This window comes from Equus asinus, chromosome 17 (genome assembly GCF_041296235.1).
Source record: "Equus asinus isolate D_3611 breed Donkey chromosome 17, EquAss-T2T_v2, whole genome shotgun sequence".
In the NCBI taxonomy this organism is placed as follows: domain Eukaryota; kingdom Metazoa; phylum Chordata; class Mammalia; order Perissodactyla; family Equidae; genus Equus; species Equus asinus.
In genome coordinates this window covers 44,899,357-44,920,193 of record NC_091806.1, presented here as the reverse complement: position 1 = coordinate 44,920,193, position 20,837 = coordinate 44,899,357, and the positions used below count along the sequence as shown (strand labels likewise).

Sequence of the window (20,837 nt, the reverse complement as noted above, 5' to 3'; positions counted from 1 at the left end):
TGTCCCATGCTATCCCATCAGCATGTCTGAAACCAGATCCGGCCACATTCACCCTCTTCCCCTCAGGCCAGCTCTGCTCCTGGCTGTCCTTGTGTGCCATCTGGGACTGCCACCTTTCTCTCCTCCCCAGGTCCCACCCATTCCTGCTGGGCCGTGTTCTTCCCATCTGGCCTCTTTGTGTCTCTTCCTCTCCCACCACCGTTATGACATCTCTTCCTTGGACAGAAGCAGTGACCCCTAACCCCTCTCCCTGTTTCCCATCCTTCGCCGCCCTCCACGCGTCCTACACACGGGTCATCAGCGACTTACTTTTCCAGCCAGCTCTCATCACCCCAGCCCCTGTCCAGAGCCTTTAAGGCCTCCCCAGAGCCTATCCCAGCCCAGGCTCCACGTCCATTCCCATCTCTGTTTGTAGACAGTAAGTGCACGTCGGGCTCTGGGCCAGGTTATCCTGGCATTCAGGACCTCCCAGGCCTGGCTCTTTCCCGAACCTGAGACACTCCTGACTGCCTGGCCCTTCCCTGCATCAGAAATGTCCCCTTACCTCCTCCACCCCAGTGCTGGAGGCCCAGCACAGAGGCCATTTCCTCCGAGACTCCATGAGTCCCTCAGTCTTGCCCAGCAGAGCCCCGAGGAGGGTGGGCAGCAATGGACACCACCCACGGGGGCCTGTCAGGCAAGGACACGGGGAAAAGGAAGTTGACCAGAGCCTCTGGGCAGATGAGGCCTGGTGCTGGGGGATCCCCCCAGCCTCAGGGACTCCTCCTGGAGGCTGAATGGTGAGGCCAGAGGGAGACCAAAGCCAGAGAAGGCCAAGGGCCCAGAGGGTGCGGTGTGGCCCTGAGGGCAGGGTGTCCTCAGCACGGTGCCTGGCAAGCTGGGGTGCTCCGTCCGTCAGTCCAAACATGATACCAAGGGCCGATCTGCAAGCACCTTCTCCTGCTCCCCTGGGCAGTGGGCAGAAGACCTCCTGCTCCCCGAGTGGGAGGATGAGCTGTCGGGGTGGGAGAAGGGCAGGGGGAGTGCCCCGCCCCGGAGAGGGCTTGGGCCTGAGGCGGCGGGCCCTGGATGCCTGCCATGGAAGGGGAGGGGAGCTGGTGCCACCAAGACCCTCTCCCCTCAGGCCCCGCCCAGCAGAGGCTGAAAATTAACATGGGGCACAAAAGAGTCTGACACAGCCAAGGAGTCAGGCACCATTTTTTATAAAAACGCATAGTATCATTTTCCACTCTTTAAAATCACATTCAAAATTCGGCAAAGAAACGCCCTGGGGAGTGAGTAGATGGGGGAGGGTGCGCCAACCCAGCCCCGGGGGGAGAGGGTGCGACACCACACATGGCAGCGCGACTGGCACAAGGGGGCATGCGGTGGGTGAGGTGGCGCCCTACAGGCGGTGGCACTGATGGGACGTCGGGCTGTGGGGCTAGACAGCCCGGGGGGCACTCTGACCGGCTTGGGCAGGGAGGGCTGGCCCCACCAGGCCCCCTCTCACTGTGCTGCCTGGCCAGCCGCTGGCCCCCTATGGTCCTGGGCAGATGAGGGGAAAGGAGGACCTTGGGGCCAGGCTAGGCCAGTGTGGCACAACCCGCAGTGGCCTTTCTGTGGTCCCTGAGCCAGGGCGCTGGGGCGGAAGGAAGAGGGGGCTGCAGTGAGGGCAGCAGTGCCCACTGCCAAGGCCACCCTCCTGGCTGAGCCCACAGTGTCCAGGGAAGGTGGGAATGGAGGCAGTCAGTGACACAGGTGCTCTTCCCGAGCAAGGGTGCAGGAGCGCAGGTCACCGTGGGAGGCCCTCCTCCACCCCCTGGCTGGAGGGCAGGACAGTGCAGGCCTGTGTCCCTGTTGCAGGAGGGGCCGCGGTGGGAAACTCCAAGTAGCATCCCTGTGCTGCGGCCTCCCCTGGGGTGGGGGACGCTGGGCCACCCAGCTGTGCTGTGGGCGCAGAGCACAGCCCACAGGGCCTGAGGTGGCACAACTCGGGGTGGCGTCATCCCCGGGGAGGGGTGGGAGGGCTGCTGGGGGCTGCTCTCCTCCCACAGGAAGACACTGGGAGCGGGCGGCCCCTGAGGGGTCAGGGCTGAGGGTGGCCAGACAGTGGCTGGGTTGGTGGCAGCAGGAGCCAAGGCAAGCGGGCCCCTCCCTGGGGGCTGGGCCAGGCTGGGGCCACAGGAAATCACAATAATTACAAAATAAAACCTTTTCCGCTTTGCGGGAAAACAAATAATAAAAATTCGACAAAATAAATTAGAGGTTTATAAAAGGCGGGCAGGTGGGCGGGCAGGTGGGCGGGCGGGTCAGAGGCCGTTGGCGCTGCCACGCTGGATCAGCGGCACCTTGCTCAGCTCCACCACCGGTGAGCGGGGCTTGTTCTTCATCTTGGGCACCCGCTGCACCAGCTGCTGGGCCTCGCGGTAGGCGTCCCGCAGCTCCTTCTTCCACTGCACCAGCTCTGGGTCGCTCTGCACACGCCCCAGAGGCTGTCAGGCCGGCTGGGCGCCCCGAAGGCCCCTCTGTTCCCACCCGCCCCCACTGCCTGCCTGCCCCGGCCCCACTCACGTCGCACTGCAGGACGAACTGTTTCCCGCCCCGGATCTTGAGAAGGAGGCACTTCCGCTCCTTGATCTGCGTCTCTTCCACCGACTGGATCTCCTCCATGGTCAGCAGGCTCTGCTGCGGGGCGGGGAGGGGGCGGTGAGAGCGCAGGCCAGGCCCAGCCACCGCCGACCCCACAGGCTCCCGGCGCCAGCCCCGCTCCTTACCGGGGCCTCGCCCTCGCCCCGCCACTCGAGCCGGTTTGGGAACAGGTAGAAGTACCGCCGCTGCCACTGGGTCAGGAAGGGGTTGCCCATCTTGGACATGTAGCCGTGCATGATGCAGTCCTTGCCCAGGGCGTAGTCTGACCAAAGAGAGCGAGAGAGGCGGCCTCAGCCCGGCCCAGCCCCGCCTGGGTTTGGATCCTGGTCTGGCTGTTCTCTGGCTGTGGCCGTGGCTGGGTTCCTGAACCCGGGCCTGTTTCTCATCTCTAGAGCGGGCAGTGGGCGCCCACCGCAGCCGTGGATCCTCACCTTCCTCATGGCCCAGCTGCTTGTTTTTGGTTTTCTTGCGGGTCTCCAGCCGGTCCGTCTCGGCGTTGATGGTGTCAAAGACAGTCTCTGCCACCTCCTGCTGCCACCGCTCCGAGATGGTGAGGGGGAAGTTGCGGTAGAGCTCCTGGTCGCTGTCCAGTAACTTCACCGTGCGGACGGGGCAGGAACAGCCATCAGCCACGGGCCTGCCCAGCCCTGACCCTGGGGCAGAGTGGTCTGGTCCAACCGCCACCCTCAGGGACGTCTGGGGAGGAGGAGCCTGAGCCCCAGCAGCTGACAGGGCTGCCGTGGGGTCTCACGGGCAGAGGAGGAGGAGGCCGCCACCCGGGCGGGCTCAGGTGTGAGAGGCCAGGCAAGGCCCAGTACCTTGATGCCTTTTGTGTCCTCCTCATCAAAGGAGCCGATGTCGAAGGCGTCGGCCGCATTCACCTCCCCTCGTGGGGGGATCAGCGGGGGCGTATACTGCAGCAGAACGGGGGCTGGGTGTCAGCAGGGCCAGGCACTGCAGGGCGCCCGCCCGGCCCGGCCCTAGGCTTTACCTTCTGCAGGAAGACCATCTGCCAGTCCAGGGAGCGGAAGAAAGAGCTCTCCTTCACTTCCTGGGCCCTGTGGGGAGGTGCGGGTCATCCAGGCTGGGGGCTAAGTGTGGCCCTGGGGCAGGTGGCCCAGGCTACCTCCTGGTTCTGCCACCCTGGCTCTGTGACCTTGACCAAGTTCCTTAAATCTCAGCCTGTTTCCTCATCTCTAAAATGGGGAGAGCGGCAGTTCCCACATCGCAGGGCTGTTCTGAATCTTAGTATTTGTACTTCTTGCAACATCATGCCTGGCACTTGGTAAATGTTTAATAAACATAAAAAGCTGCTGTCATCATCGTTATCATCACTGTCTTTGTTACAAGGGCCCCTCCGGAAGGCGGTCCCCAGGCGGCTCTGGCAGCTGCACCCTGGGGCAGCCCCACACCCTGAGAACACTGGATGGGGCTGGTCGTGCCCCAACCTGTGAGCTCCTCAAAGGAAGCTGGGACCATGGAGGGCGCTCCAGTGACAGGACACAGCCCTGTCCTCAGGGCGGCACAGGCGGAGGCCTGGGCAGGCTGGCCCAGCGGCCTGCTGAACACAGCAGCATGCCCCAGCGCCCAGGGCCCACAGGGAGGGCAGGCCTGGGACAGTGGCCCTGGTCCCGGGCACTCACCCTCGGCCTAGGCAGCCCAGTCTCCGGTTGACATCCCTCTGCAGCAGCCCCTCCAACAAGGAGCGGAGCTCCGGGGAGAAAGAGTCGGGCAGCTCCACGGCCTGCGGGAGGAGGAGTGGGGTGTTGACAGGCCAAGGGAGGGCCTCTGGCCCCATCACAGATCTGGGGCCCCAGTGCACAGGGAGAGACAGGGCACAGCTTCCTAACCCCCCCAGCGGACGTGTTTGCTCTGACAACACAGAGAGCGGGGAGCCTGCGGGGCAGGAGGCCAGAGTGGGGATAAGTGGCTCGAGATCTTGCTAGTTGGTGAGAAGCAAGAGTCCATGACCCTCATACCCACAGGAGACCCCAGTCCCACTGCAGCCCCCCGGACCTCCACCCAGCCTCCCAGGGTTGGGAGCCTACACTCACCATTGTCAACGTCATGCGGTCAATCTCATGCTTATCTTTGGTCTTGTGCTGCCGGAAAGGGCTGTGCCTAGGCAAGAGAGGCCGAAGTCCAAGGTCAGAGACAGGAATGGGGAAACTGAGGCAGGTAGCATGAATGATCCTCGTCCAAAGCCAGGGATGGTGCCTCCACTAACACCCAAGCAGCCGTGGGCTCCCGGCCCCCAGCCTCCCGCCTGGCCTGGGGAAGAGCTTCTCTCTGTCCTGGCCTACCCGCTCCCCGGGACGGCCCACTCACCCCCGCAGCAACTTGAAGAGCATGCAGCCCAGGGAGAACCAGTCGGCGCTGCTATCGTAGGCCACACCCTTCTGCAGAACCTCGGGGGCCATGTACCCATGGGTGCCCCTATGGAGGCAAGGAGGCCATGAGCAGGTTTGGCCGAGAGTGTGGGAAGGGAGAGTGGGGGGCTGGGACACTCACACGCTGGCGTGGGGCTTCTTCTTGGAGAAGTCGCAGGCCAAGCCCAGGTCTGAAATGCGCACGTGGCCATGCTCGTCCAGAAGGATATTGGCCGGCTGTGGAAGGAGCCCAGTGAGCTGCCCCAGGGCGGCTCAGGGCAGGGCCCGGCCAGGCAAGATGCCAGCTGGGTCACTGTCTTCGCTCTAGAGGGTTATGGGTGTCCAGGGACAAAGGCCCCAGGTGGGGCGTCCCCTCCTTCCCCAATCACAACTCAAATCCAGAAAATGGCTGGGTGGGAGGGAGGGTGCAAGGGGAGGAGCCGGGCCACCCTGTCCTGGGACACCACTCCCATGGGCCTGGCAGCCAGCTGTGCTGAGGAGGGACGGGACTGTGGTGGCGCCTCACCTTCAGGTCCCGGTAGACGACGAAGCGGTTGTGCATGTGCTCCAGGCCCAGGATGATCTCGGCCGCATAGAAGCGCATCTCGGCCTCGGAGAAGACCCCGTGCTGGGACAGGTGGTAGTGCAGGTCCCCACCTGAGGGAGGCAGCCCCGCAAGTGGCGCTCAGCTCCCTGCCCAGCCCCCAGCCCTGCAGTCCACTTGGGGCCAGGCCGCACACTCACCGTTCATGAGATCCAGGATGAAGCTGAGCTTGTCCGGCGTGTGGAATGCATACGACATGCAGACAATGAATGGGCAGTCCTAGGAGGGGATGGGAGGGGAGGTCAGCAGGGCTGCCCAAGGTTCTGGACCCTAAGGCCGCTCCGGTGGCCAGCCTGGGCCCGCCGGCTCACCCCGGTGCTGACGAGCGAGAGCATGATGCGCTCATTCAGGGCCAGGGTCTCCCCCTGCTTCATCTTGATGCGCTTCTTGTCCAGACACTTCATGGCATACCTGGGAGGGGGAGGGGGCTGTCAGTCAGTCAGTCAGTCCACATGCACACTTGTGCAGAGCGCAGGGCTGCCTCTCGGGGAGGGAAGGCTAGTTACCACAACAAGCTATGACACACATCAGAGAATCAGAGACGCAGAGAAGGCAGGAGAAAGTAATGGTGGGTCAGGGGCTCTGTGAGGCAGATAACAGCACAAGCAAAGATGCGAGGGAGGGGGACAGTGGGGTGCAGGGAATGGTGTATGGCCCTTTGCAGACACATGCCACTTCAGGATCCTGCCACCTGGCTCCCAGGGCCTTCAATGCTGGGGCCCTGGTCCCTGTCACAGCTCTCCATGGACGCCCCATGCCTTCAGGGTACCCCCAGGGCCCTCCCCTCCTCAGACATCCCACCCAATGGTGGCTGAGCCCATGCTCACATCTTGCCCGTGTCGGCCTTCCGGCACCCGTAGACCTCGCCAAAGCCCCCGCGCCCGATGATGCGGTGCACGCTGAAGTCATTCATGGTCAGCTGTGGGGGTGGCACCAACTGGGTCACTGCAGGCTGCCCGGGCCCCGCCCCGGGACAGAGGCACCCAGGCAGCGGGGGCTGGTCCCATGTCAGGGTCCCCACACCCAGGGCCACCCTCACGACACACTTACCTGCCCTGAGCCACCCCCCTCCCCAGGGATCCTGGCACTGACCCCACAGCCACTGCCCTGGGGGTTGAAGGGCAGACTCTCCTGACCTCCCCAGCCCTGGCCAAGCCACGGCGCCCAGCTCCCCAGGAGGAGCAGCAGGGAACACGGCTCTCCACAACCACCCAGCCCACTCACATGGATATTGAGCTCCACGTTCTTCCACTGGCAAAACCGTGTGAATTTATCGCTGTAAGAGAGGAACCCAGGGCTCAGATGAGCCTCAGAAGGTGGCTGGAATGATGCTGAGCGCGAGCCTGCCCCACCCCACTGCCATTCCCTGGGTCCCGAGCCTCAGGTCCTCTTCTGGGACCGCCCAGGAACAGTGCTGGCCTGAGCGGGCCTGGCCACCTGTCTCTGGGTTCCTGCTGGGATCAGACAAGCCTAGAGAGGAGTCTTCCAGCCTGACCCAGACTTCCTGCTACCATATCCTTGACAATGCTAATCTTGTCCCTGCTTGCACACCTCCAGCGACACAGCACCCACTCCCCATGAAGCCCCCACTCCATAGCTGGGCAGCCAGGACCCTAACCCAGCTGTTCCACTTCAAGCTGAGATCTGCCTACAACCCCCACCCACCAGGGCGGCTCTGGCCATGAGGGCCACAGGGTTGGGGGCAGTGTGCCCTCTCGTGCCCGCCTCGACCACCACCCTGATGCATCTCAGCCCAGATGGGCCCAGCAAGGTGCTAGACCGTCCACGGGAAAGAAAGACACATCGGTGGCCCCTCAGTCCCTGGAGAATCGCCTAGGACAGGCCTGGAGATGCCTGGTGCTAAGAAGCGTGGGGCAGGAGTGCAGAGGCAGAGGTGATGGGGAATCTGTCTGACCACCCAGGGGTCCCTGCACTGGGCTGCAGATGGGCCCAGGGCCTGCCTGCCGGGGCCTAAAACAGGCAGCCCCTCTCCTCCACGCCATCCATAACCCTTCTCACGGCAGCCTCTGCCTCTCCCGCACACGCCCTGCTCTCACCTCTCAATGAATTTCTGGAACACATCCCCTCGGAGGTTCTGACAAATCTCTTCGATGTATGGCTAAAGAAGGAAGCTGGAGGTTGGTGACTGAGCCAGAGGGGGAGCCGACTAGGCTCCCTGACCTGGGCTGCCCCAGGTGACCCTGGCTGGGCTGCGAGGCAGCGGGGAAAAGCCCAGCACACACCTGGAAGAGATCCGGAGGCACCTGCTTCTTCACCAGGTGGCCCTGGACGTGCTCAGTGGCACTTTTCGAGAAGGGCTGGGGAAGACAGAGGTGGCCATGAATTCTCCGCAGGGTCCTTTCATCCCTTCCCAACGCCCAGGTCGCTCTGGGCCGGCGCGCAGGTCTGGGCCTGAGGACAAGCTGGCCGGGGCACTCACGTGCGAGCGGGCCAGCAGCTCCTTCATGATGTAGGTGTCGAAGATCTCCCGGCTGCGGGCCAGGCGCTCCTCCTCTGTCTCCAGCTTCTCGTATTTCTTGATCTAGAGGACAACGTCCCCACAGGTGACATGGGACGCCAAGACCAGGCATCTTGTGGATTCAACAAAAGAAGCCCCAACCTCCTCCCCTTGCTCCTGCGAGAGCAGGGCCCAGGCCCTGCCGGCCCCCCAGTAGCCCCCTGGCCTCACCTCCTCATAGAACTCCACCAAGGGCTTGGCCTCCTCCAGGTGTTTCAGGCAGAAGTCTCGGAAGAGCAGGTACCCTGAAAGCAGGTGTTGGCCGCACTGAGCCACATTCCTCAGAGGCCTTCCCATCACAGGGGAGGTGTGGGCTTGGGGCTCCCTGGGCAGAACTGGCCAAGGAGGCAGGAGAGGTGGTCCCTGCCCCAGGCGGGGCCTTGGCAGGGCAAGGCAGCCTGAAGGCTGCCCCCAGCTGCAGATTTGCGGATTCAGGGTAGGGGCACCTGCATTTCTACCCTTCCCGGAATCTGCTTCCTCAGACTGCAGCTGGGATGTGATGGGCACCCGGGTGAGGCAGAGGCTACAGCTGGCTCTGGCGCCCAGGCCCCCTGCCTTATCATTGCAGTCTGGGCCTGCAGCTCCTCCGAGGGCAACATCCCCACCGGGCAGGCTGTGAGGGTGCCATGAGATCCACCTGGGCCAGGCCAGAGCCACAGCATGGGGAGGAAGGCAGCCTCCGGGGGGGGCCACAGTCCTCTCCCCGGACCTTGCACCCCCTCCATCATCTGGCTGATTCTCACAGTGGCCCTGAGAAACAGACAGGGAGGGCAGGTCCACTTGGGGAAACTGAGGCTCGGAGAGGCGTGTTGGGCAGGTGGTATGTGGCAGGCATCAGTAGGACATGAGGTTCCTCTATGAGGTGGCAGGTCCTGGGAAAGACAGGCTGGGGATGGGGCCATGCTGCAGGGGGACCTGAAGGGCATAAGGCCACTGGGGACGGGAAGAGGTAAGACAGGCTATGGAAAGGGCTCACTGGAGCCCACTCCCCTCCCAGCGAGTGGGCGCTGAGGCCTGGCCCCCGAGCAACCCTGGAGGGCAAAGCGGAAGTAAGGGTGGTCCTCACTCCTTCCAGCCCGACACAGGTGACCAGGCTTGTACTAGTGGCTTCCCGTGCCTCTTTGGGGGCACTCCCTGGGCACCTCTGTCAGAGCTCGCGGCCACCACTTCTGCTAACAGTGGCCTGGCCTTTCAATATCGTGCCTTTGGGTAACTAGTGACCAGGGCTTCCCAGTGGGTCAGGGGCTTTTGCTGACCACCATCCTCCAAGAGTCCTGGGCAGTGGGGCTCCGGAGTCCTGGTTCCCAGATGAGGACACCAGCAGGCTCAGAGAGGTGAAGAGATGTGCCCAAGGTCACACAGTGCAGGCAGGGGACCCAAACTGTGGGCTTCCTGACTCCCCAAGCCTGACCTCTAAGGCCTGATCCTGCCAGGCCGGGACAGGCCCGGCCCCTCCCACTTCAGAGCTGAGATCCTGTTCTCCAGAAGGCCAAATCAGAGTCGTGTGTGGCTGGAGCCTGCTTCCCTGCGACCTGCTCCAAGCCTGCCCTGTGGGCCAGGTCTGTGGGGTGGACCCACGATACGTCTGAGACAACAGGCACTGGAGGAGAAGGATGAAGGGGCCTGCCAAAGCAGGTTGCTCACAAAGAGGGCCCACGGGGGCGGGGACAGGCCGACCACAGAGCGGCAGGCGCCACAGGAAGGGCCCCGCCCCTTCCTGTCAGTTCTACCAACGGCCCAGAGCAGCTGTGCCTGCGCCAAGGGGAAGCTGCAACTCTCAAAAACAAAAACCCCAAAGGAGGAACTTCCCCGGCGGCCCTGGAAGACTGCTGGGCCCCCACCCCCTTCACGGGGCTCCCTGGGCCAATAGCCAGGGGCTGGGAGGCATTACGGGTCACGGCCCTGAGCAGCCCCACTGCCACCCAGGGGCTCGCTGGCTGTCCTATACCCCAGTGGATGGGAGGCCAAGTCTCCTGGGAGAGGGGAACACAGCCCAGGCAGCTGGGGCGGGGGCTGGAAGGCGGCCTCGGGGTCCTCTTGCCCCTCACGCCCCGGGCCTGGGCAGCTGGACAAGTGGCAGAAAGTCCTTGGGGCTGGCAGAGCCCCCACTGTACTCACCCAGCTTCTGAGAGAAGATCTTCTCAAAGGTCACCTCGCCCCGGTCCTCCAGGTACTTCTGCATGACGCTGCGGATGCTGAAAACAGAGGGGCTGCTGTTACTCGCAGCCCTCGAGGCTCCGGCCAGCCCTGCTGGCCCTCCCCTGACCCTGCTTCCCTGGGAGGCCGCTGCCTCCTCTCCCAGAATCCGGAGTGGAGGACACTCCTGGTGGGCGTCACCACTCCCTCCAGGAAGGCAGCCACCCCTGTCAGACCTGACCGCATGTCACGCTAGAGGGACCTGAGGAAGCCTGTGCCTGCCCACCAAGGCTCTGTCCCCAAAAGCTAGGGTGGCCAGCAGGTGGCTGCTCAGAGTTTGGTCCCAGTGCTGCCTCGTGCTGCCTTTGGGAACTTGGCTAAACCTCAAAAGCCAGGCCTCATCCATCAGCAGATGATGGATAACCAAAATGTGGCCTATCCTTGCAGTGGAATACTGCTCGGCCATGAAATGGAACGAAGCACTGAAATACACGAGTGTTATGATACAGATGAATCTTGAAAGCACTTTGCTAAGTGAAAAAAGATAGTCACAAAGGCTACATATCATCTAATTCCATCTACACCCCTGTCCAGAACAGGCAAATGTACAGAGACAGAAAGCAGACTGGGGGTGCCAGGGACCGGGCTAGGGCAGGGGAGTGGCTGTTAATGGGTACGGGGTTTCTTCTGGGGTGATGCACATGTTCTTGAATTATGTGAGGGTTGTACAACATAGTGAATCTACTAAAATCTACTGAATTGTACACTATAAATGAGGAATTTTACGTTATGTGAATTACATCCCAATTTTTAAAAATAGAAAAAAAATAAAAAGCCAAGCCTCAATTTCCGTGCCCTAACAGCTATATTTAAAATGTGCCCCCTGCGCCTGAGTTGCTTGGTGGGGAGCAGGTGAGAGGCTGGCCATTGTGACCACAGAAGCCCATCCCCACGCTCCCCGCCTGTTTATCTCACCCCAACACCGAGCGCCGTCTAGGAGAGTAAAGCCAGGCTACACTTCATGTCTCAGGCGAACATTGCTGTCCCCTCCTCCCCGCTCCCGGGCCACCTGCAGTCCAGCCCTGCCAGCCTGGCTGTTGTGATGGCCAGCTGTGGGCACCTCTGGCCCTCACTAGCCCAGGCTCCTGAGGAATGTTCTCAAGCTGCCCATACCGAGGGCCGTGCTGGGCAGTCACACCTGAGCCCATGCAATGCTCACACAGCCCTTAGGAAATGTGGGGTCACCAGCAGGCCACTGATGAAGAGACTACGGCTGGTGAGGACTCGGATCAGAAGGTCCGGCTTTGTGCCCCTGCCTCTCTGCGTCCCTGCACCCCGTCTCGGAGGAGCCTTGTTCACGGGGACCCACTGCACACCACCCACTGGAAGGTGCCATGCAGGCAGGTCCTCCCAGGGCAGATGTCCTGCGTCTGTGGTTCTATGACAGTAGACACCATGTGACAAAGCCTAAGGGGGGCCCGGTCAGTGCGAGGAGACTCAGGAGGGAAGTGTTCTGCACTGTTGGGACAGGCTGTGTGGAGAAGGCGGAACTTCACTGCGTTCCTCAAGTGCAAAGAGGATGTCAACAGGTGGTGAAGCCCAGGGCAGGTGGGTGAACGTGGGGACAGGCAGGAGAAGGCACGGCCAGAGACGAGAGGAGGCCATCGGGCAGGGAGGGGGCTCGGCAGAGGAACCTGGCAAGCTGGGTCCAGGGCGGCGAGTGCACAGACTCCACCAGAGGCACCGATGGGCGGGAGCCCAGGTAGATGTAGATGATGACACTGAGCCAGGAAAGAGGGAAAGAGACAGGTGGGGTAGGAGCTCGGGCTGTGGATGGGAGAAGAGTCAACAAGGCCAGATGGACGGCGGGCCAAGCCTGCGAGCCTTTCGAGGTCTGGGGCCCTGTCAGAGAGTGGGCTCCAGGCAGGACCAGCGTGGCCAGTGGACCCTGCCCAGCCTCCGGGCCTGGGATCCAAGGCTGGGGACCCCTGCCCTTGTCCACTTAGCACTTTCCTACTGAGACGGCCTGAGTGGAAGCCAGGCCCCGGCCTTCCCAGGCCCTTGCCCACATTCAAGCCACACAGAAAAGGCCACGCAAGATAACCCGGGAGCATGCAGAGCGGTTGTCAGCACAATCCTGAAGTCATGACCCCCTCTCCGGCCTCCCCGCCCTCCTCCGAAACCGTCTCCAACAGGAAGAAGGGCGCTGACGACCAGGATAGCCGTCCCGTGTCCCCATCCTGTGACTCAGGCCTACAAGAGAAAAGCTCCAGCTGAGGGCCGGTGGCCCTGAGCTGCCAGTTCAGGTTCCCTCTGGGAAAGTGAGGACACCCTCCACAACCGGTGGGGACTCCAGGGCCGGGATGTGGCCCTCACCACGCTGGCACACCTGCCCCTCCTGGAGCCACACCCCAGTTCACGTCCACCAGCCACTGTCAAGGACACGTCCCGCTGGCCCCGTGGGACTCAGAGGGACTCAAGAGGCAAGGCCAGACTCCAAGTCCCATGTATGCTTCACAAACACCAGGAGCTTGAAAAATCTATGAAACTGAGAAAGACACAGCCCCCACCCTGGGGCCTGCAGACTGGAGACCTGAGCCCCCAGAGGCCACAGGGCACAGTCCACACTGAGCAATCAGGGCTCTGGGCTCTGCGAGGGACAGCTTGGGACCTCCTGTTCAGACGGCGGGACAGGCCAGGGCTGTGCTGGGGTGGAGTGCGGCCAGAAGGACCTAGGCCAAGGCAGCAAAGGCTCGGCAGGGTCTCAAGACCAGGCAGCCAGGAGTCAGGGGTGTGGAGTCCGGGAGCCCCACCAGGGCCACATGCCCGGATTCCTCCTGTGATGGGGACAGGAAGGCTGGACCCTCACGACCCCTTGGCTCAGGTCTTGGCTCTCTGCGTCTGCACCCATTCCTGTGTTTCAAGACATTTTGGTCTGCAGCAGAGGATGAGAAAAAGCTAGAAGGAAGGAAAAAATATCATATAATGTGGATCCTCCATGGAGGTAGCTGGTCAGACGGTGGTCAGGCACGGTCAGCTGGAATGTCAGACAGGTAGATGCAGATGACAGGCAAAGTGAGCCCAGCCTGTAAGGGATGACCCCACCAGGCAGCTGGGCACAGCCACTGAAACAGCCCCTGGGAAGCCCTCCTGAGCCCCAAACTCGCTTCCTGGGAACCAGCAAGACTGGCGCCAGCTCAGCAAAGGCGACGCAGTGGGAATGCCACCCGGGAGCCAGGGAGCACTTCCAGCCATGTGACGTGGCGGCCCTCCAGAGCAGCCTCGAACTGGACACGCCAAGGTCCCCACCAGGAAACGCGCTCTCAGAGACGGCCTGCCTCCGAAGGGAGAGGCGGGAACCGGCCGTGCTCAGGGGCTGCGCCCATGCAGAGCCTTCTGCCTCCCGGCAGCTCTGCTGGCGGCTCAGCCCAGGGAACAGCAGAAAGCAGGCCCTGGGCTCTGAGCTGCCTTGGCGGCAGACCCCGCCCCCCCTCGGAAGCCTGCATGGGATGGCCACAGCATTCTTCCCAGCCCACAACACTCCACTTTCTTCCTTAAAAAGAAAAAAATGTTTTCTAAATAAAATAAACAACCCCCCCCCCCCAATCAAACACGAGGTCAGACTCAAACAGAGCCCTCGAAGGGAAGGCCCGCGAAGCGGCAACGTGAGGGTTTCCCATCCGTTCCCACGGGGCTGGTGGCCAAGCGAGCTGGCAGGTTAGAAAAATGTGCCATAGGGGATGTTCTCGTCAGGGTGGCAAGTACAGGCTGGCACGGGAGGCGGTGGCAGCCTTCTGGGCTGGGTCACCTTCGTCTCCAAAACCTGCTCCCATACTGGCAGAGTCTGGAGTGGCCACGAGCCCAGTGCAGCATTCCTGCCCCCGCCCAGGTCAACAACCCCGACATCCAGGAGCACGTGGCTCCCAGATCGACTCCGGGTTGTCAAGAAAGCCAAACATTTACATCTTCCCCACCAGATGGACCAAAGGCACCCAGCCCCTCTGGGAAAGGGCCTTGGGGCCGCCGTTACTCTCATGGTCGGCTGGACGTCCAGGCCTGGGTCCCAAATGGCTCTCCCTACCTCCTTCCCTGGAGGCCAGGCCAAATCACAAACTTTAAATGTCCAGTTTCCCCATTTATAAAACGAGGATGTCAACAAAATGCTGATTACCACCACCACACTGGCCATTTAAAAAGCCAGAGAGGACACAGAAGAAGGAGCACTCTCTTAAGAGGCCAGCCTCGCTGCGAGGGCTGCCAGCTCACATCCGCCTCCTGGAGGGAGCCCTCCTTCTGGGACACCACAGCCTGCACCTTCTAGAATGTGATCATAAGCTACATGGTCTTGTTCAGGTCTCTGTCCCACACCTGCCATGTCCTCGGAGGGCAGGGCCTATGGCCAGGAGGCCTCTTGACAGGGAGCCCTGACCAGGGCTGGGCCCATGAGCAGTCCCTGAGCCAGGCAAGCGGCTGCAACTCCACTCTGCTCCCGGACCAGCCTCATACACTCACGTTGCTCAGCTGGGGGCCCCGGCGGGCAGAGCCCAATACCTCCCCTGCCAAAGGCTCGAGGGCCCCTGGTAGGAGGCCCACTCTATCATGGCAGGGCACTGCCGCCTGCAGCCTAGGCTGTTCCCTCGGGCCTCCGCTGCTGAGGAGCAGGCCCAGCCTGACGCTGGGGGCAGAGAGCACTTCCTCCCTCCAGCCCCGAGTGCAGGTTGAGGTGACAGGATGGCAGGAAGGGGGTGAGGGCTGAGGGGGAGAACTTCCGGTACCTTTCAGCACCATGTGGCTCAGAGGAAAAGCAAAGTCTCCCGCTTTGTGGCGCAGCGGCCTGGGCGCTCACAGGTGACTCCCACTCAGGGTCACAGACCGTAGCTTGTGTGGACTAGGAGGGACAGCAGGGGTCAGAGGCAAACACAGTTGTTTTGATGGTGAGGAAATCAAGGCGAGAAGGAGCTGAGCAGCTCGCCGTGTCCCACATTGAGTTAGTGGCAAGAAAACATCTGAGGCTCCCTGAGAAAGGGTTTCCACCAGGCAGAGGCCGCCCCTCGGCGTCTGTGGAAGAGCTGGGTGCAGGGTCTCAGGGGACCCCGGACTCGTGCCCTGGCTGCAGACAGCATCCCTCCGGAAGCCCAGCAGGCTGGGGCAGCTCTGGCTGGCACCCGGCAGGCCAGGGGCCATGGGTCCTACGCTCCTGTGTGACAAGGATGCCAGAGCCACGAAATCCCAGGATGGTGCAAGACGGCACGGGGGCTACGAGCCTGGCGGGTCTGGTGCAGCCCCGCCAGGAACAGCTGGGCCCTGGGAGATGATGGTTAACAAGCCAGCAGAGCAGAGGCCGTGGCCGCGGCTGAGACACTCCTCTGTGGCATTTCCAGGAAACCTGGCACTGAGGTGGCAGTGGTAGGAGGAAGTCCCCTGGAGCTTCTTATTAATATTTCTCAATGACTCTCCCTGGGGCTGACAAGGTCCTCAGAGTCCAAGGACGGGGCCACACACCAAATGGGAAAGACCAACCCACAGGGCCACCTCTGGAGCAAGCCTGGGCCCTGGAAGAGATGACACCCACCGGGCACCACACACACAGGCCCACCGTGAATGTCCACAGCAACCCAGGCTCCCGACAGCACGGTGGCCTCAAAGTGGCTCCATGCAGGATGTGCAGGAAGAGGCACTACGGCGGCCTTATCATATGCCATGGCTTCTACACGAACGTGACACGAGCACCACACCCTGCAATTTACTGCCACCACGTTAGAATGCACAAGAACAAACTTCCAGGGCTCCTTGCCTTGCAGTTCCCAGGAGGAGGCTGTCCCCCACCCCAAACCGAGGACGGCCTCCAGAATCAGAGAACTGCCCCCTCAGAGAACGGAGCTGCTAATGTGTTAACGCAGAAAACCCACTTCTGAAACTCTGCTCTTCAGCTGGCGTAGACGCTACCCTTTGCAGAGAGTGGCGATGCAGAGAAGGAACGTTACTGTTTTAGAAAAAAGCTGCAGCCAAACACCTCGATTTTAGTGTCTCTTAATTGAAAGAGATCAGTGATAACTTGAGTGTAACCCCATCTTATACGACCAGCGGGGGACACTGGGTCCTCGTGGCCACAGGAGAGTTGGGAGGGGCCGCAGGAAGAAAGGGCAGGTGTGATGAAGTCTGTGCAGTTGTGCGTGACCCCTGCTGTTCGCTCCGAGGCAGAAGCAGAATATCCTGGAAGCACTCAGCCATGTGCACGCAGCCGAAGCTGTAGGCCCCCGAGTGCTCAGTCCTCCTGCAAAGCCGAGCTGGGTGCCCGGGGCGGGAGGAAACGCCCGCTGCAGAGTGTGCCTACACCTGACGTCACCGGGAATTTACTACTAGGAATTGATCGTGCATTAATAGGACACATTATTCCTGGGTTGACAGAGCCCAGATTCCGCTGCACGGATTCCAACCTGTAAGGCTCACGCTCCCTTCAAATCCATTTACCAAGGGAACGGCGGGCGGGCGAGCAACTTAATGGCAAAAATGTGAAACCCATGCTCTGGAAAGGAGAACAGATGGGAAAAGGCGTCCCAGAGACTCATTCCTGGGGAAAGTAGGGCTTCAAAGACCCAGAGGGAATGACTGCCGAAGAGATAATCTTGTTTGCAGGGGCAGGAGGAGAGAGAACGCTGCTACTGGAGTGGAAAGTTCTGGGTAAGGCATAAAGGCTGGAAACAGCAGGGTTTCTGCTGGTGATGGAGAAGTGGAGGGAGGAGGAAGGGAGAAAACCGTCCCCTGCACCCCTTCCCCCACAAATCAAGGGCAGGAAGTCCTGGAGGCAAAGAGTTAACAGGAACGAAGAAGCAACAGAGGAAGAGTGGGGGGTCTGGGAGACAGGGAAGCCAGGAAAGGGCAGGAAGGAGGAAATCCCTGGTGGGGGAGGGACCAGGAAAGAGCCAAGAAAATGGGAGGCTGCAAGAGGCACCCGGCTCCGACAATCTGCTGCTGGGGCTGCCACTGTCACCAGGGAGGGCAGGGGCATCTCTTGGGACCGCCCAGGCCGGGCTCCTCAGCTGGGAGCCTAGAGATTAATTACACGAGGCCTCCGTGGTCATATTAAGCAAATGACAATAATTACAGGACTGCTGCCGCTGCTGGGAAGGGAGACAACAGCTCCTTCAGGGAGAGGCACCGACCGCAGACCCCGAGAGCTGAAGGAGCCCTGAGAGGTCCTGGGTGAAGGGGCAGCCCCCTCGTTTTACCAAGGTGGCAAGTGAGGCGGGCTCAGCCAGCCTCAGGGATGTGCCTGGGTCCCACATGAGCTGGTACTGCAGCGGGATTAGAAACCAGGTCTCCTGTCTTCCAGCTACCCGACGCTCCCTCCTTCCAATCGGAGGTGGAGAAACGGGTCTGTTTCCTTGGATTCTATAGGGTGACAGAAGGGGAGGCCCCTGTGCCAACTCAAAGTGGCACTGTGCCCAACAGCTCCCGTTCCCCAGGCCTGCGAAGTCAGAGCTGAGATGCCAGCCCCAGCTCCTGGCCAAGCCACAAGCCGGGCACCAGGCACAGGGAGGCTGCCAAGATGGACCACCCCAAGGTGGGAATAACTCCAAATGGCACCTTGTCATGCACGAACCATGGCCTTTCTCCCTGACTCTGACCTTGTGGGTGAGGGGACGTGACCCCAGAGATGGAAGTGCCTGCTCCAAGCATCAGCTTTGCCAGGGCACCTCGGTTCTGTCCCAGCTGCCGGGGAGGGGGCTGGGCCTTGTGAACCAGGGCAGGTGACAGTGCTGGGGGCTGCCCTGCTGCTTCCAGGCCGCCTCCCCAGACCCACAGCTCCCCAGACAAGGGGGGCCAGCTGGCACATTCCACAAACCAGAGGTGCAGAGGCGTTTGCGGAAGAAATGTAGCACAGCAACGAAAGAGCCCCCAGGGGTGCAGAGACCCGCGTTCAAATTCCAGCTCCCCTCTGTGACCAAGCCCCCCACCCGCCCTTTCTGAGCCTCGGTTGCTTCAGCTATTAAATGGAAGCATACCACCTGCTGTGCCTGCTGCCTGCAGTTGTGAAGGGGATAAAATGGAGTAAAAAGCAAATGCCAGGAGAATATAAGATACAGTCATAACGACCTTCCGGGGCAGGAGGCATTTGATCCACCGGGTGTGCAAAGCACAAAGCAAAGGGTGACGTGTCCTCCGATGCAGGGGGCCGGACTCCTGGGACCAGCCCAGATCTGCTGCACAGAGCAGCTCTGGCCCTCCCCTGGCCTCAGCTCACTGATGGTCACTGCTTGAGCCCCTGGTCCATCTCACAAATGGGGGCAATCTGCCTACCATCATGTGCCAGATGGCGACCCTATGCGAGAACCATGACACCTGGCTCCCACTTCCTGCCATTCCCCTAAAACTCACAGCCTCCCTGGTTCCAGACATCACAGTCCTGATATTTCTTGAGCAAGTACTACACGCGAGGCACGGCCTTGCCAACTTCACAGGTTGGCTTTGGATCAACTGAGATGACAGATGTCAAAATAAACAATAAATTAGTATAATTTCCGCCATTACTCCTATTGCTACCATCAGTACTACGGACAGTAAAGGGGACAGGAAAAGAGGAATGTCTCGTTTCTCAGGGTTCTAACACCTGCACAGCCAACCCAAGGCGGGGCCCCATCAGGAGCAATGCATTCTGGGGAGAGATTACCCAAAGGCAGAGAGTTCCAGAAAAAGCCCTGCCTCACACTTTGCAGAACTCCATCCGGCAGGAGGGTCTCAAGGCCGTGGCCACCAAGGAGAGCCGTTGCGAACCCAAAGGTTGATTTCCCCCATTTCCTCCCTCGTGGCTTTGTCATTTCTGAACTCATTTTTGTTCTAACTGTCGCTGCTCCCTGGACAGCCCCCAGCTGACAGTCAGTCTGGTTCCTGTTTTGAGAAATCTGATTGCAAATGTCTTCGAAAAAAAAGGGCCCTAACGGCCTTTTCAAAATGCAGACCAATTTTCCTCTCCTGGGCCTGGTGTTCAGTCAATCCGAAACCCAGCAAGAATGAGACACGGATGGGGTCACTGGAGACATCGGCGTGGCACCCCTGCAGCTCTGGGACCTGCTTCAAAGACTCAGGACGCTGCAGAGTCTCGGCCCTTATTTCACACCATCCACATTTCACAGATGAGAAAACCAAGTCCCAGAAATGGCCAGGGACTTGCCCAAAGTCACATGGTAAGACCATAACAGCTAGCACAGGCCCAGGCTCCCGGGCCGGCCAGGCACCAGCATGCCAGCTCTCAGGCAGGTACGGAGGAGTTGCTGAGACTGGCCTTGCCACACGACACGAGGAATTGTGGTGGGCACACGGCTCTCGTAGATGCACAACAGCCAGGCCCCAGCTCAGGCCAGGGTGGCGGACACAATGTGGAACCAGAAGCCGGAAGCCCTGATCCGGTGGCCAGGCCCCACTCTGAATTACCTGTGACACTGGGCAGGCCACTCACCTCTGGGGCTTCAGCTTCTCCACCTGTTCCACGAGAACAAAACCACACCTGTCCTACCTTTCCATGGGCTGCCGTCAGGCTCAAACAACGGGAAAATACTCTAGGAGCCATAAAATGCTGGACAAGCCTCAGCTATCATCTGTGTGCTGTATACTACTGTACACATGTATACTGTATACATGCTGAACAGTTTAAACTTTGAGACCAGGTGCAACAACATCAGATGTCTCACGGAGAGGTGGCAGCCTTGGTCCAGCTGCTGCAGGGGTTCCAGGATGTTCCCCTGCAAACAGCACCCACAGGACACCAAACGCAGGGCCCACCAGAGGGGGAATGTGAGGGCAGAGGGAGAGTGGGTGTCTCTCCCACTGAGATGGGGCACGACCACACCCTGTCCCCCACCACCACCCCGGTCCCCTAAGCACTGTCAACCCCCACTCCAAGCCAGTGACCCACCAGAAGGGTGGGGAAGACCCCGGAAGATTGCTGTCTCCCCCAGACCTCGCACAAGTGTTGACCAGAGCGGGTTAGAGGAGGGGGCAGTGGAACCCCACGGAGGGGTGCTGAGAACAGAGGCAGCGAAAGGGTGGGCCGTCGAGTCAGGCCAGGTAGCTAGATGGTGGCAGCCGGAGGAGGGGACCCCACGGGGACCGAGGGCTGCCGGAGGAGGATGGAGGGAGCATGGGGCCCCCGGGGAGAAGGCAGGAGCAGGGGCTGCCGGCGAAGAGGGCCGGGCAGAGCGCAGGAAGGGGAAGCGGGCGGAGCGGGGCCGGGGCGCTCGGGGAGAAGCGGGTGGGAAGGCGGCGCGGGGCGCCCGGGCTCAGGTGCGCGGGGCCGGGCCGGGCGGGCGCGGGGAGCCGCCGGCGGCCGCCTCACCTGGGCTCGGGCAGCAGGATCTTCTTGCTGGCGCGCGCCGCCGGCGTGGCCTTGCTCTTCTCCATGGCCATCAGGTAGCTCACGTCGGCCAGCACCGCCTCCAGGTCCGCCATCTTGGCGGCGGCGGCGTCCTCTCCCGCCGCTCGGCTCCGCTCGGCTCCGCTCCGCGCCTCGGCCCGGCCCGGCCGCTCCGTCGGCCTCGGGCGCCGCCGCCCGCCCGCCGCCCGCCTGCCGCCCGCCCGCTCG

General features: G+C 61.5%; 1 protein-coding gene across 2 annotated transcripts; it reads right to left on the bottom strand.

Annotated features, from left to right (window-relative positions):
• Positions 1–1,185: 1,185 nt before the first annotated feature.
• GRK2 (G protein-coupled receptor kinase 2) lies at positions 1,186–20,837 on the bottom strand. Of its 2 annotated transcripts, none has more exons than XM_044762196.2 (21): positions 20,592–20,837; positions 10,241–10,317; positions 8,294–8,367; positions 8,045–8,146; positions 7,848–7,922; positions 7,662–7,723; positions 6,829–6,880; positions 6,432–6,523; positions 5,916–6,015; positions 5,745–5,823; positions 5,527–5,657; positions 5,143–5,237; positions 4,960–5,067; positions 4,686–4,752; positions 4,275–4,375; positions 3,623–3,689; positions 3,450–3,545; positions 3,063–3,225; positions 2,757–2,893; positions 2,554–2,664; positions 1,186–2,456 (listed from the first exon to the last, which is right to left on the bottom strand). In XM_044762196.2, the coding sequence occupies exons 1-21, from the start codon at positions 20,702–20,704 to the stop codon at positions 2,292–2,294; spliced, it is 2,067 nt and encodes a 688-aa protein (XP_044618131.2). In that variant the 5' UTR covers positions 20,705–20,837; the 3' UTR covers positions 1,186–2,291. The 2 variants fall into 2 exon arrangements, with proteins under 2 accessions (XP_044618131.2, XP_044618130.2); XM_044762195.2 differs by having other exon boundaries at positions 2,554–2,667; positions 20,592–20,836.